Here is a 12,134-nt window from a genome sequence, read left to right on the forward strand (position 1 = left end):
CATACATTCTTCCACTTTGTGGTAGATTCAATCAGGGCTGCCAAGAGGAATTCAGGGCCCCGGTACAACAAATTTGTGGGGCCCCCCCTTATAGTTGAGCATGCAAAAAAATTTTGCGCCGCCTCACGGCGGCGCAAATTTTTTCAAAGTTGTAGTTAGGCATTTGGGGGCGTGGCTAACATCAAAATCACTAGGCACTCAATTCGCCGGAGCGTCACATATGTCCAAGCACTCCTGACTTTCAGGACATCTACCACCACAGTGTAGTATACAAAGAATGCAGTGTGTACACAAACAGTTCAGTCTTGGCCTGCACCTAACATTGGGCACAACACTCACCAAAAATTGGTATTGTCCCTACTAGAATCACAACATTTCACACACTCTGCTGCTCTCTCCTACCTGTTCTTCTCACTTTCTCCACCTGTGGCTGCTGGTTTCTTTAGTTGTGGCTTGTCTGGATCCTGGAATGTTGAAGGACCTATTTGGAAAAAAAAATGGCTACACTTAGAAAATTACAGCCAGCCCCGGCGTTAAATCAATAGCACCCACAATTAATAATTAGGCATTCCTCCAGCCCCAACATTAAAATAATAGTATTCACATTTAATAAATAAACCTATTCCCTTCCTGCAAACAGCAATACCTATTTCCCGCAACCATCACTGCCATTAAATAACTCATAGTCACATTTAATAAATAGACCTCATTCTCCCCAAACTCATCCCCACATTCAATAGCCCCCAAACCACCCCATCTTAAATTAAGTCCCCACTATTAAATTGCCTCCCCATCACCCTACAAACAAAATAGCACCCATTAATTTGCCACCATCTACCTCACACTCACTACATTGCAACAAGCCCCCTGTGCACATTACTGTGCCCCTTCATCACTACACTGTGCCCCCTTATGTTCACACTGCGCCCTCCATGCTGCTTCCCCTCCTTTTTATTCACTCTGTACATTTCTCCCACTTTTTTTTCATTCTGTACATCTCTCCCCACTTTTTTTTCATTCTGTACATCTCTCCCTGCTTTTTTTTCATTCTGTACATCTCTCCCCACTTTTTTTTTCATTCTGTACATCTCTCCCCACTTTTTTTTCATTCTGTACATCTCTCCCCACTTTTTTTTTCATTCTGTACATCTTTCCCCACTTTTTTTTTCATTCTGTACATCTTTCCCCACTTTTTTTTTCATTCTGTACATCTTTCCCCACTTTTTTTTTCATTCTGTACATCTTTCCCCACTTTTTTTTTCATTCTGTACATCTTTCCCCACTTTTTTTTTCATTCTGTACATCTCTCCCCCTTCTTTGTCACACTCTCCCTTTCTACTTTCCTTCCCTTGACTCTCTGTTCTTTACTTACTTGTTAGTTTCTTTCTTTTCTTCTGTGTTCTCTAATTTCTTCTTGCTTGGTCCCCTCTGCGACGTTCCTCACTGACTGTCGGGCGTGACTTGATGACGTCACGCCCGACAGTCAGTGTGAAACGAGCAGAGAGGAGGGAGGGCGGCGCGATCAGGTGAATATGTAAATTTTTTTTCTTTTTAACTATCTAGCTCCCCCCACCAACGGACGGGTCGGACACCCCAAGCCCCCCCCCCCCCCCCCCCCCCCCCCCTCCCCGGGAAAAAAAAAAAAAAAAGAAGACAAAAATAAAAAAAAATTGCAATAAAGAAAAGTGTAAAAAATAAAATAAAATTCAGCGGTGGGGGCCCGGTCCGGGCCCCCTGGCATGGCCGGGCCCGGGTAAATAGTACCCGCTCCCCCCCCCTCTCGGCGGCCCTGGATTCAATTGCCGGTGATGTGCCATGGACATCACTGTGATGTCTGGCTACCCACATTGGTAGCCAATATGGTATGGAATCTTCACCCTCATTTTTCCTTGCACCTCTACAGGGTGTGAAGAAAAATTAATGGAGATTTTGTCTAGAACATTGGCGCGATGTGTCTCCGTGGACATACCGCAGAAACAATGCACTGAATGGAATCTTCCCCTCTATATTTTGAGAGGTGTTTTTATATGGCAAAGTGTGGAACAAGATCGGAACATGCTTAAAAGGTTTTTTGCAGATTTTGATTAAAGGTGTTTTTAGGGGTCTTAAACTAAAATCCTAAAATGTACTTGCCTGCATTTTATGGGTCCATCGATCTGACTGGTTCCCCAAAAGCATTTATCTGCCTGCGTGGGAAAACGAGCTTTATTTAGGTTGTCAAAGCCCCGTGTGAATGAGAATGTCTGTTAGTAGCAATGGAGTACTCGCCAAATCCATGGACAACAGTGAAGTAAAACTAGGATTTATTTTAACAGGCTTAATAACACCCAAAACTAATTGGTGGGTGTGGATGGAGGGTGGGTGAATTATGGGATTATACTTAACTAATTTATACTCTATTTACTATGTGTGAAGTTGCTAAACGGGAATTTTTATTTCAGAGCTGATGATTTTCAATCTTTTACATTAGATGGTTTGAGTCTAATTTTGGCAACTTTGTGTACTGGGATTAGGAAATGGTTTTGAAAATGGCAGATATTAAAAATGAACTTCAGTTTGAGGAAGTTTATCATTTGGTTTCCATTAAATATAATTAAACATGAAGTATATTTGCCAACTATGCCATAGAAAGTAGTCTTTCAATACAGTTGAAAATAAGTTAGTGATTATTTTAACTTTAAATTGTTGCAGGTAATGTGCAAACTATAGTTGTGCAAACGAAAAATAAAAAAGATAGTCCTGTGTTTTGTTGCTGTGAGAAATGTCTGCAACAACTTGAAAAGTCAAACAAGGAGTGTCAGGAACTGCGAAACAAACTGGATAAAGCATGTCGGCACCTTCAACAGGCAGTTAAGGATGAAAAGCTCAAAGCAGAACGGTTTAGAGGTCAGTACAACTTTAAAAATGCTGCATCACTCAATAGTCTGATTAATACACCTAGCTGAATAGTTTGTATCAAATCAACAAAGCCACTTTTTTTTTTTCTTATTCAGATTGTAGTCTCATTGTAGTAGTTGTGTTCCTTCAGTAAGTAATACATGAGTTGGGAGTGTACCATTTTTCTCTTTTCCATGGGAATATCACTTTCTACATTATTAGATTTGACTTCAGAGCTTGCTCCCTAGATGAAGAGTGAGTGTGGTAAGAGGCTGTGTATGTGTAATATCTTTGATGCATTGTCCTAAGCAGACGATGCAGCCTGAATGTTGCCACAGCGGATTCAGTGGTGGCCATAGAGTCCTCTTGCACAAACCGTGGTCTGTGGACAATACTTCCAAAGCATCCCCATAAAAGCTGCCTTTTTTTAGTGAAGCCCTGCTACGGCTCGGAACTGGAGATGATAATTAAGGACACTAAAGGCAGGAGATGAGTTCCTTCTTCTCTTCCTCATGGTTTATATAAACAAGTTAACTTTCTCTTTCATCCAGTCTGGGGGACACTGCTTACCATGGGTTGTGGAGGGAGCTTGGGGGGGTTGGCACCTAACTAGTTAACTTTTAGTACTGCCGACAGACCCCTCCCCTCTACAATTCCCCTGGACTCTTCAGTTTTTTTCAGGTGCCCTGGAGTTGGGCAGCGTTTTTTATAGCTAGTGTAATCTTAAAAAAAAATTATTTCTTTCTTTTACTTTTTATTATTTTTCTTACTGGTGACAGTGCTGGAGTGTGTTCTATGAGAGAGAACACACTCACAGCCAGCAGCGCAGGCATTCTCCTGTCAGATAGGAGCCAGAGGCTCTCACTGACAGGGAAACTTTCTGAAAGGGTGCCTAAACTGAGGAGTGACAAGCGGTCTCATGGACCGCTGCACTCCTCCAGCCTCCCCGATAACCGGCGCTGCCATGACAGGCATAGAGTGCCGGTTATCGGATCTACAAGTAGCGGCGGCCATCTTGGATTTTCGGGCCAGCAGCGCTACGGAGAAGAGGAGGAAGGGGGCTATACCACGGTTCCCCCCTCATGCATAGGAGGAGGGCGCCGGGTATGTCGCTGCGGAGACCTCTGTAAAGAGGTCTCCACTACCTGTCACGCTCCATTTTTTTTCTTTTTTCAACGATTGGAGCTATTGAAGGGGGGGGGGGGAGCTAATACATAGAGTTCCCCCCTCCTTCCACAGAGAGATGGTATATCCCAGTCTTCTGGCGCCAAAGGAAGCCCGGGAAGAGAGATCAGAGCTGAGGGAGCAGACACTGGACAAGACTGCCGTGGACTTCTCTCCTTTATGGCCCTGGGCTAAGTATTGCCTTTAAACACACATATTGTTTATTTTCTGTGGAAAAAAAGTAGGCTGTAAGGTTTACATTATAGTCTCCTGCTTGCCTACAAAACAATTGGTGTTTAATTTATTGCAAGTACAACTTTTATTATACAGATTAGTTGTTTCTTGTTATACAATTTGTTTTCTGCATACATATCTCTCTCTATTCTCTCTGTTACACAGCTAGATTAACCCTTTAATCTGTGTGTTTGGTGTGCCTTCCTTTATAAAAAAATGACAGATAAGGGAAAGGGCCCTATTGCAAAATATTTACTTGCTCAAAATGTCAAGTTAAATTACCGTGTGGGCAGGGGGACCCTAAATTGGCCCTCTGTTCTGCCTGTGATGCAGGGGCTTCCACTGTGCGGACTCATCAGCCCACAGCCCCTCTGACGGAGGAGCCGGCCTGGGTGGCCTCCCTGACACAGTCGGTTTCCTCCTTAGCTCAGATGGTATTACAATCTAACCAATTGCTATCTAATATGGCTACTTCGGTGGCTTCTAGTAATAGCACTCAGCTGGGCCTCCCTGTTACCACAGGGTCTATTGGAGCGTCCTTACCAGGACCTTCCTCTTCTTTTTCTGACTAAAACACTATCTCCACAGAAGCGACATGGTCCTCAGCTTTCCTTAAAGGTTTAAATAAGCTTAACTTGTTGCTTGAGTCCCCAAACATCCCGTCCGCTAAAAGGAAGAGCCCTAGATCGAATAACCCTATCATGGTCCTTTCAGATTCTGAGGAATCTTCTGAGGATGAGGGGGCAGTGTATTCCGATTCTGACCAAGTTCAGTCTTCGGAACAGGAGGATAGTTCTAGAAACCAATTTGTTAATAAATTGGTTTTTGCAGTTAGACAAGTGTTAGACCTCCCAGAACTGGAGGATCCTACGCCTAGAGACAGAATTCTGTTCAAGAAAGCCAAAAGAAAGGCTTGCCGTTTTCCCCCTTCTAGGGAACTCGTAGATATTGCTGAAGCAGCATGGAAACAACCTGAGAAGAGGTTCTCAGTTCCCAAAAGATTCTCCTCCTTGTACCCCTTACAGGAGGAGGAGGTAATTCGTTGGGAAAGTATCCCAAAAGTAGATGTGCCTATTGCACGTTTAGCCAAACACACCTTACTTCCAGCTCCTGGTTCAGCGTCCCTTCCGGATGCCAATGACCGGAAGGTTGAATCCCAACTGAAGTCTATCTTTGCGGCTGCAGGTTCGTCCTTTAGACCCACATTCGCTTCAGCTTGGGTGGCTAGAGCCATGGAAGTATGGGCAGACCAGCTGGCAGAGGCCTTACAGGGTTCTGAATTACTCCCCTTGGCCTTACACTTAAAAGAGGCATCGGGGTACATTTATGAGGCGGCTCAAAATTCAGCGGCTGTCTCCTCCTCTATACAGGCTGCATCCGTTTCAGCTAGAAGAACTCTATGGCTGAAATCCTGGGAAGGAGATGCGGAATCAAAAAAATCTGTTGAAATCATTCCTTTTTCAGCAGCAGGTTTGTTGGACCGGAATTAGATACCTTAATATCCCAGGCTACGGGGGGCAAGAGTACTTCCTTGCCGGTTTTCCCAGGTAAAAGCAAAAAACCCCGGTTCAGCTCCTTCCGTCAGCCCTTTCGAGGATCCTCCTTGTCCAGAGGACAGTCGTTTAGGGGTAAACAGCCAAATGCCCGAGGCTCCTCCTCTAGAGGAAGATCCTCTTTTTCGGCCAGGCGCCAAGCCTCCAGGACTCGGGAGAAGCCTGCGTCCTGACGACCACTTGGTTCCCCGGGGGGAAACCCCAGTGGGAGGTCGTCTGTCTCTTTTTCTTCAACAGTGGACAGAGTCCTCCCAGGACCCCTGGATTCGAGGCATTATATCAGGGGGATACAGGATAGACCTGCTGGGTCCCAGACCCCATCGGTTCTTCGTAACCCCCCTTCCTCGAGATCCATCCAGAAGACAAGCAATACAGGATTGTGTCGCTTCTCTTCTCTCTCAGAAGGTTATCTGCAGGGTTCCAGAATTCCAAAAGGCACATGGTTTTTATTCAAACCTGTTCCTTGTGAAGAAGCCGGACGGCTCCTTTCGACCCATTTTAAACCTAAAGTCACTCAATGTACACCTAAGGGTAGACAGATTTCGGATGGAATCTTTGAGGTCGGTCATAAACGGATTGGAGAAGGATCAATTTATGGCTTCCATAGACATAAAATATGCATACCTCCACATTCCCATTTGGAAGGGCCATCAGTCCCTCCTCAGATTCACTGTAGGACCCTCCCATTATCAGTTCCGGGCCCTCCCCTTCGGCCTCTCCACAGCACCGAGGGTTTTCACAAAAGTCATGTCGGTTATGGCAGCTCGTCTGGGCATTCAGGTCGTGCCTTATCTGGACGACCTGCTCTTCAAGTCCTCCTCAGAGAGTTGTTTGCGTTATCACTTATCCCTTGCCTTGGCGATTCTCAGGAGCCACGGATGGCTCATCAACTTGAAGAAATCTCAGATGGTCCCGTGTCAGCGCATGGTTTTCTTGGGCCTCATCATGGACACCAGCCAACAAAAGGTGTTCCTGCCTGTCGAAAAGGCCACCTCAATTCAGAGTATAACCTCCCAGGTCTTGTCCTCTCCCAGACCCTCAATCCATTTGTGCATGAGGTTGCTGGGAAAGATGGTGGCCTCCTTCGAGACCATTCCCTTTGCTCGAGCCTACTCTCGCTGTTTTCAGTGGGATCTGTTAACAAAGTGGTCAGGATCCCACCTACGTCTGGACCTACAGAAGATCTCTCTATCCCCGAGGTCCAGGGAATCTCCAGTGGTGGCTGATTCAGGATCACTTAACAGTGGGCAGATCCTTCTCTCCGGGGGCGTGGGTCATAGCAACGACAGACGCCAGCCTGAAATGTTGGCGGGCGGTAATCCTTCACCTCCGGCTTCAAGGCCTTTGGTCGGTTCAGGAATCATCCCTATCCATAAATGTGTTGGAACTGAAAGCTATTCTCCTAGCCCTCAAAGGAGGACAATCCCTCCTCCAGGGCCACCCTGTCAGAATTCAATCCGACAATGCCACGGCTGTAGCATATGTCAACAGACAGGGAGGAACCAGGAGTGCAGCAGCAATGAAAATTGCAGCCCAGATTTTGTCTTGGGCAGAACTTCATGTTCCGGCAATATCGGCTGTATTCATTCCAGGAATACGCAACTGGGAAGCAGACTATCTCAGTCGCAACCAGATGATGCCGGGGGAGTGGTCTCTGCATCCGGAAGTGTTTCAGTCCCTGGTTCAGAGGTGGGGCCTTCCGGACATAGATCTCATGGCCTCCAGACACAACAGGAAGGTTCCCAGGTTTTGCGCAAGGTCAAGAGATCCCTTAGCCGTGGCTATAGACGTCATGACCATGCCATGGGAGTTCAGGATGGGGTACCTATTTCCTCCTATCTCCATGCTTCCTCGCATCCTCAGACGGGTCAGGCAGGGGGGTCTACCAGTAATTCTAGTAGCTCCCTCGTGGCCGCGCCGAGTCTGGTACGCGGACATAATCTCCATGGCAGAAGGACCAGGATTCCGTCTTCCATCTCGAGACGACCTTCTCCTTCAGGGTCCATTCCTACACCAGAATTTACCTCAGCTCAGTTTAACGGCATGGCTGTTGAAGCCAGCCTCTGGAGAGCTAGAGGTTTCTCTCCAGATGTGAACACCCTCATGCGAGCCAGAAAACCAGTTTCAGCTCGCATCTATCACAGGATTTGGAGAGCTTATATTAAATGGTGCGAAAGTAGGACTTGCCACTCATCCTCCTTTCGCCTCACTCGCTTGTTAGCGTTCCTTCAGGATGGCCTGGAGGCAGGTCTCAGGTTAGGTTCCCTAAAGGTCCAGGTATCGGCACTTTCGTTTTTTTTCCATAAGAAATTAGCCGATTTACCGGATATCAGGACTTTTCTCCAGGGAGTACTGCATATTTAGCCTCCCTATGTTCCGCCGACAGCACCATGGGATCTCAATCTGGTACTGGAAATGCTTAAAGGGCCTCCTTTTGAGCCCTTGCGTGTGTCAGAATTAAAGTGGTTGACCTGGAAGGTCCTCTTTCTTTTAGCTATCGCTTCTGCTCGAAGAGTTTCGGAATTAGGAGCCTTGTCCTGTCGGGAACCATATTTGGTTTTCCACGAGGACAGAGCGGTCCTAAGAACCCTTCCTTCCTTTGTTCCGAAGGTAGTTTCGGCTTTTCACCTTAACCAAGACATTGTAGTCCCGGCCTTTTCATCCTCTTCCCAATCTGATCTCCAGACTATGGAAAAGTTGGATGTGGTTAGGGCTCTGCGCATCTATGTAAAAAGAACTTCACAGATTAGACGTACAGATTCTTTGTTTGTCCTCTATGATGCTAATAAGAGAGGCTGGCCAGCCTCAAAACAGTCCATCGCTAGATGGATTACGGCAACGATTAGACATGCTTACATAAAGGCTAACCGTCCTGTGCCAGAGAGACTTACGGCCCATTCCACCAGATCGGTAGGGGCGTCGTGGGCAGCGAGAAATGGGGCTTCTGCGGACCAGCTTTGCAGAGCAGCCACCTGGTCCTCTGTCCACACGTTTACAAAATTTTACCAATTTAATGTATTTGCATCTACGGATGCAGATTTCGCTCGTAATGCTTTGCGAGCGGGATTTTCAGAGTAGTCCCACCCTTAAGGGGCTGCTTTAGAACGTCCCCATGGTAAGCAGTGTCCCCCAGACTGGATGAAAGAGAAAAGCTGATTTATGTACTTACGTTAAATCCGTTTCTCTGATTCCGTCTGGGGGACACTGCGGTCCCTCCCTTCTTCTGTTCTTCTGTGTGCTCTTGTTTGACTGGCCTTACTCCTAGGGCTTTTTAATAGACTGAAGAGTCCAGGGGGATTGTAGAGGGGAGGGGTCTGTCGGCAGTACTAAAACTTAACTAGTTAGGTGCCAACTCCCCCAAGCTCCCTCCACAACCCATGGTAAGCAGTGTCCCCCAGACGGAATCAGAGAAACGGATTTAACGTAAGTACATAAATCCTCTTTTTGCTAAAAGAGCCCCTTTCTCTCCTCAGACGGCAAACCGTTATGGGAGCAATCCTCAAGGCCCCAGATTATCTTCTCTAGGTCGGCACAAAAGAAATAAATTGCCCAAACCTTTTGGATACCCAAAAGACAAAATACTAAACCTTGTCTCAGGAATAAGTCCTCAGGACTACATGTGACAACTCCTTGTTGCGCTTAATTTACAACCCCTTGTACTTGCCTTCATCAACAGGGGATGCTGGATATCCTTTTCAGAGCTCCATTCTTTCATTCTAAGGTCCCCTGAGAGTGTAGAAATGCTTTCCACTTGACCATTCAAAGGTGACTGGATACTGCATTCATTTCCTGTTCAATCCCATCAGAAAGACGTAGGCTTTTTCTACTACAATCTCTTCCTGGAACCAAAGTGAGATGGTTACTTCTGCCTGACTTGGATCTGAAGGCTCTTCATTTGGAGGCAATGAGAGTAGGGGAGTTTCTAGCATCTCTGCGTATCAAGATTGCTTACTTTCATATCCCCATATTGAAGAGCCTCCAATGCTTCCTCAATTTTGCTCACTTCCAGTTTCCCTGCTCTTTTTTGGCCTGTATTATTGTCAAGTTGTTGGAATTGTGTGGCCCAATTTGTTTCTGACCCCGTTAATTTTCAAGGTGTTCCTTGAACTCTGTTTTGAATGGTACTTCAGAGAATTACTTCCCCAGGACAAAACTCATACTGTACAGGAGTTAATATCCTGGCCAATTTGTAAACGTATACACAACCATTGGCTTAACCATAGGAAAGCGTATTATCTCTTGCAACTTTACCATAAAAATGTAAAACAAACATTAATCCGTTTGTGAAGTCCAAATCTCTTCTAATATTAAACAAATATCCTTTGGCTTCCAAGATGATGATAGTCCATCCAGTCAGATCATAAATATAATGAATAAAACCAATATAGTGTAATAAGTTCAAAATACATTTTCTGTATATTAAATGATTATACCCATCACCAGAAAGAAATCTGTGATTCTTCACAACATTGGGAGTGTGATTCACTAATCTATGAGCATCTTGGAGTGGAATTATCTAAGTCGGTATAAAGTAATGCGTGTATTTCACATGTACTAATAGACAGCTCATATATGGAATGTTTCGATCTTGTGTTTTTCAATTTTATTCAGTTCCACTACCAACTTTTTTTTTTTTTTTTTTTTTCTTAAATAATGGAGCAGGAAAAATATAATTAGTGACTTGTGGTTTAATTTTTCTTTCAGAGAATGAAACAATTGTACAAACTCTAAGAAGAGAAAATGTTGAGCTGAACAAAAAGCTTGATAAAACTACCAAAATAGCAGAAAGGTAACAAGTTTGATATTCTGTTTGCTGGTTCCTCAGAGCATAGAAAAACCATTTATGTGCGAGTACAGTGATTCAACTTGAGACTCGTCCCACGTATTGCTCTGTACTTTACTCCCAGGGAATGTGACTTCCTACTATATAGCTCCTAGGCAGTTCACCTGGGTGTAAGTATTACACAGCCTTACTCACAAGCGGCGTCACTGCATCTACATACAGTGTATACTGTTTTTCTATGCACTCTACCAAGTATGGAGCCTAGATAAGCTGTTTTTTATTTTTTATTTTTTTTTAACACTAGCCTAGTGTAGAAGTCTCTATGTAAGCAACAAACTGTCTGAAAACTAGAGATATGTGAATAATTTTGCAGTGGATCAGGTGGTTTTGCTATAACAAACCATTCTGTATTTGTAAATTCGCATTGCACGTAATTTCCAGTCCATGAATTAAACTGGTAAAAGACTGTTCACCCATTCTGCTTTGTGGTTGGGATAGTGGAAATACTGCCTGCCTGTGCAACATGCAACATGACATTTTGTTCATCTCTACTAAAAAAAAACCTCTTGTCATTTTAGCTTACAGCCAGAAGAGGGTTCTGAGGGGTGTAGTCTGTGCAAAGGAAAAGCTTTAGAAGAGATGCGTGCTCAGTATATCAAAGCTGTGGACAAAATTAAAAGTGAGTTCAATCACCAACAGTCTTACAAAGATTTCTGTAGCAAAACACATCTAAATATTTCGGGTGATCATGAAATGAATCAGAATTTAGCAATAGGCACTTATCTTTGCATGTCTATAAATGTAGAGCTTGTAGCCTTGGCTGAACAGTTCTTAGTTCAAGAAATGATTAAGTATGCTGCTGTGGTGTTTTGTTGGGGTGGGATACGGTATCCCGACACTTGGCATACCGACAACCACTATTCCTACAAAAAAAATATATACACTTACCTTCACTTCGATGGCGTTTGTCTTCGAACAGTGTGGTATGCGGCGGCTGATAATTCCGAAGATGCTGCATGCCGGTGCTGGATTGTGATGTCGGGTAAGTAATGGTCGTTTGGTGGAGCCTAACTCTAACCATATGATTAACATACCTTTTTAAATGTCTTCGGTGACGTCACAATCCAGTGCCGGCATGCAGCATCTTCAGAATCGCCAGTTGTCGCATACCAGACTCTTCGGAAATCAACGCCGTCGCTGTGAAGGTAAGTGTATATTTTCATCATGTCGTTATTTTACTATTTGTTTTTTGGTAGGAACAGTGGTTGTCTGTATTCCAAGCATCGGGATATCGATTACCGCCGGTTTTATTGCCCAGGTATTTCTTTTTCTCCATCTGCAGTAGGGATCACAGATACTGGATTGTAAGTCCCCCTTCAGCCGGCTGGGCACTTCAGTGAGAACAGACTCCTCCTGTCCCCTATAACTCCTAGCCCCATATGCCCTCCTCAGTGTTTTTTCAGTGCCTTGCATAAGAGGTGGGCACAGGGACTCTTTCCCTTATTTTTGTTTCCTTTATATTT

At 44.8% G+C, this 12,134-nt stretch overlaps 1 protein-coding gene across 2 annotated transcripts in view; it reads left to right on the top strand.

Moving 5' to 3' along the window:
• CEP152 (centrosomal protein 152) overlaps nucleotides 1-12,134 on the top strand; it is a 62,044-nt gene that overhangs the window by 40,353 nt on the left and 9,557 nt on the right. For both annotated transcript variants that reach the window (XM_075207975.1, XM_075207976.1), the window contains exons 23-25: nucleotides 2,692-2,886; nucleotides 10,533-10,617; nucleotides 11,190-11,290. In XM_075207975.1, the coding sequence (XP_075064076.1) occupies nucleotides 2,692-2,886; nucleotides 10,533-10,617; nucleotides 11,190-11,290 (381 nt within the window). The remainder of the gene's footprint in view (nucleotides 1-2,691; nucleotides 2,887-10,532; nucleotides 10,618-11,189; nucleotides 11,291-12,134) is intronic.

Source organism: Mixophyes fleayi, chromosome 4 (assembly GCF_038048845.1).
Source record: "Mixophyes fleayi isolate aMixFle1 chromosome 4, aMixFle1.hap1, whole genome shotgun sequence".
Taxonomy (NCBI): Eukaryota; Metazoa; Chordata; class Amphibia; order Anura; family Limnodynastidae; genus Mixophyes; species Mixophyes fleayi.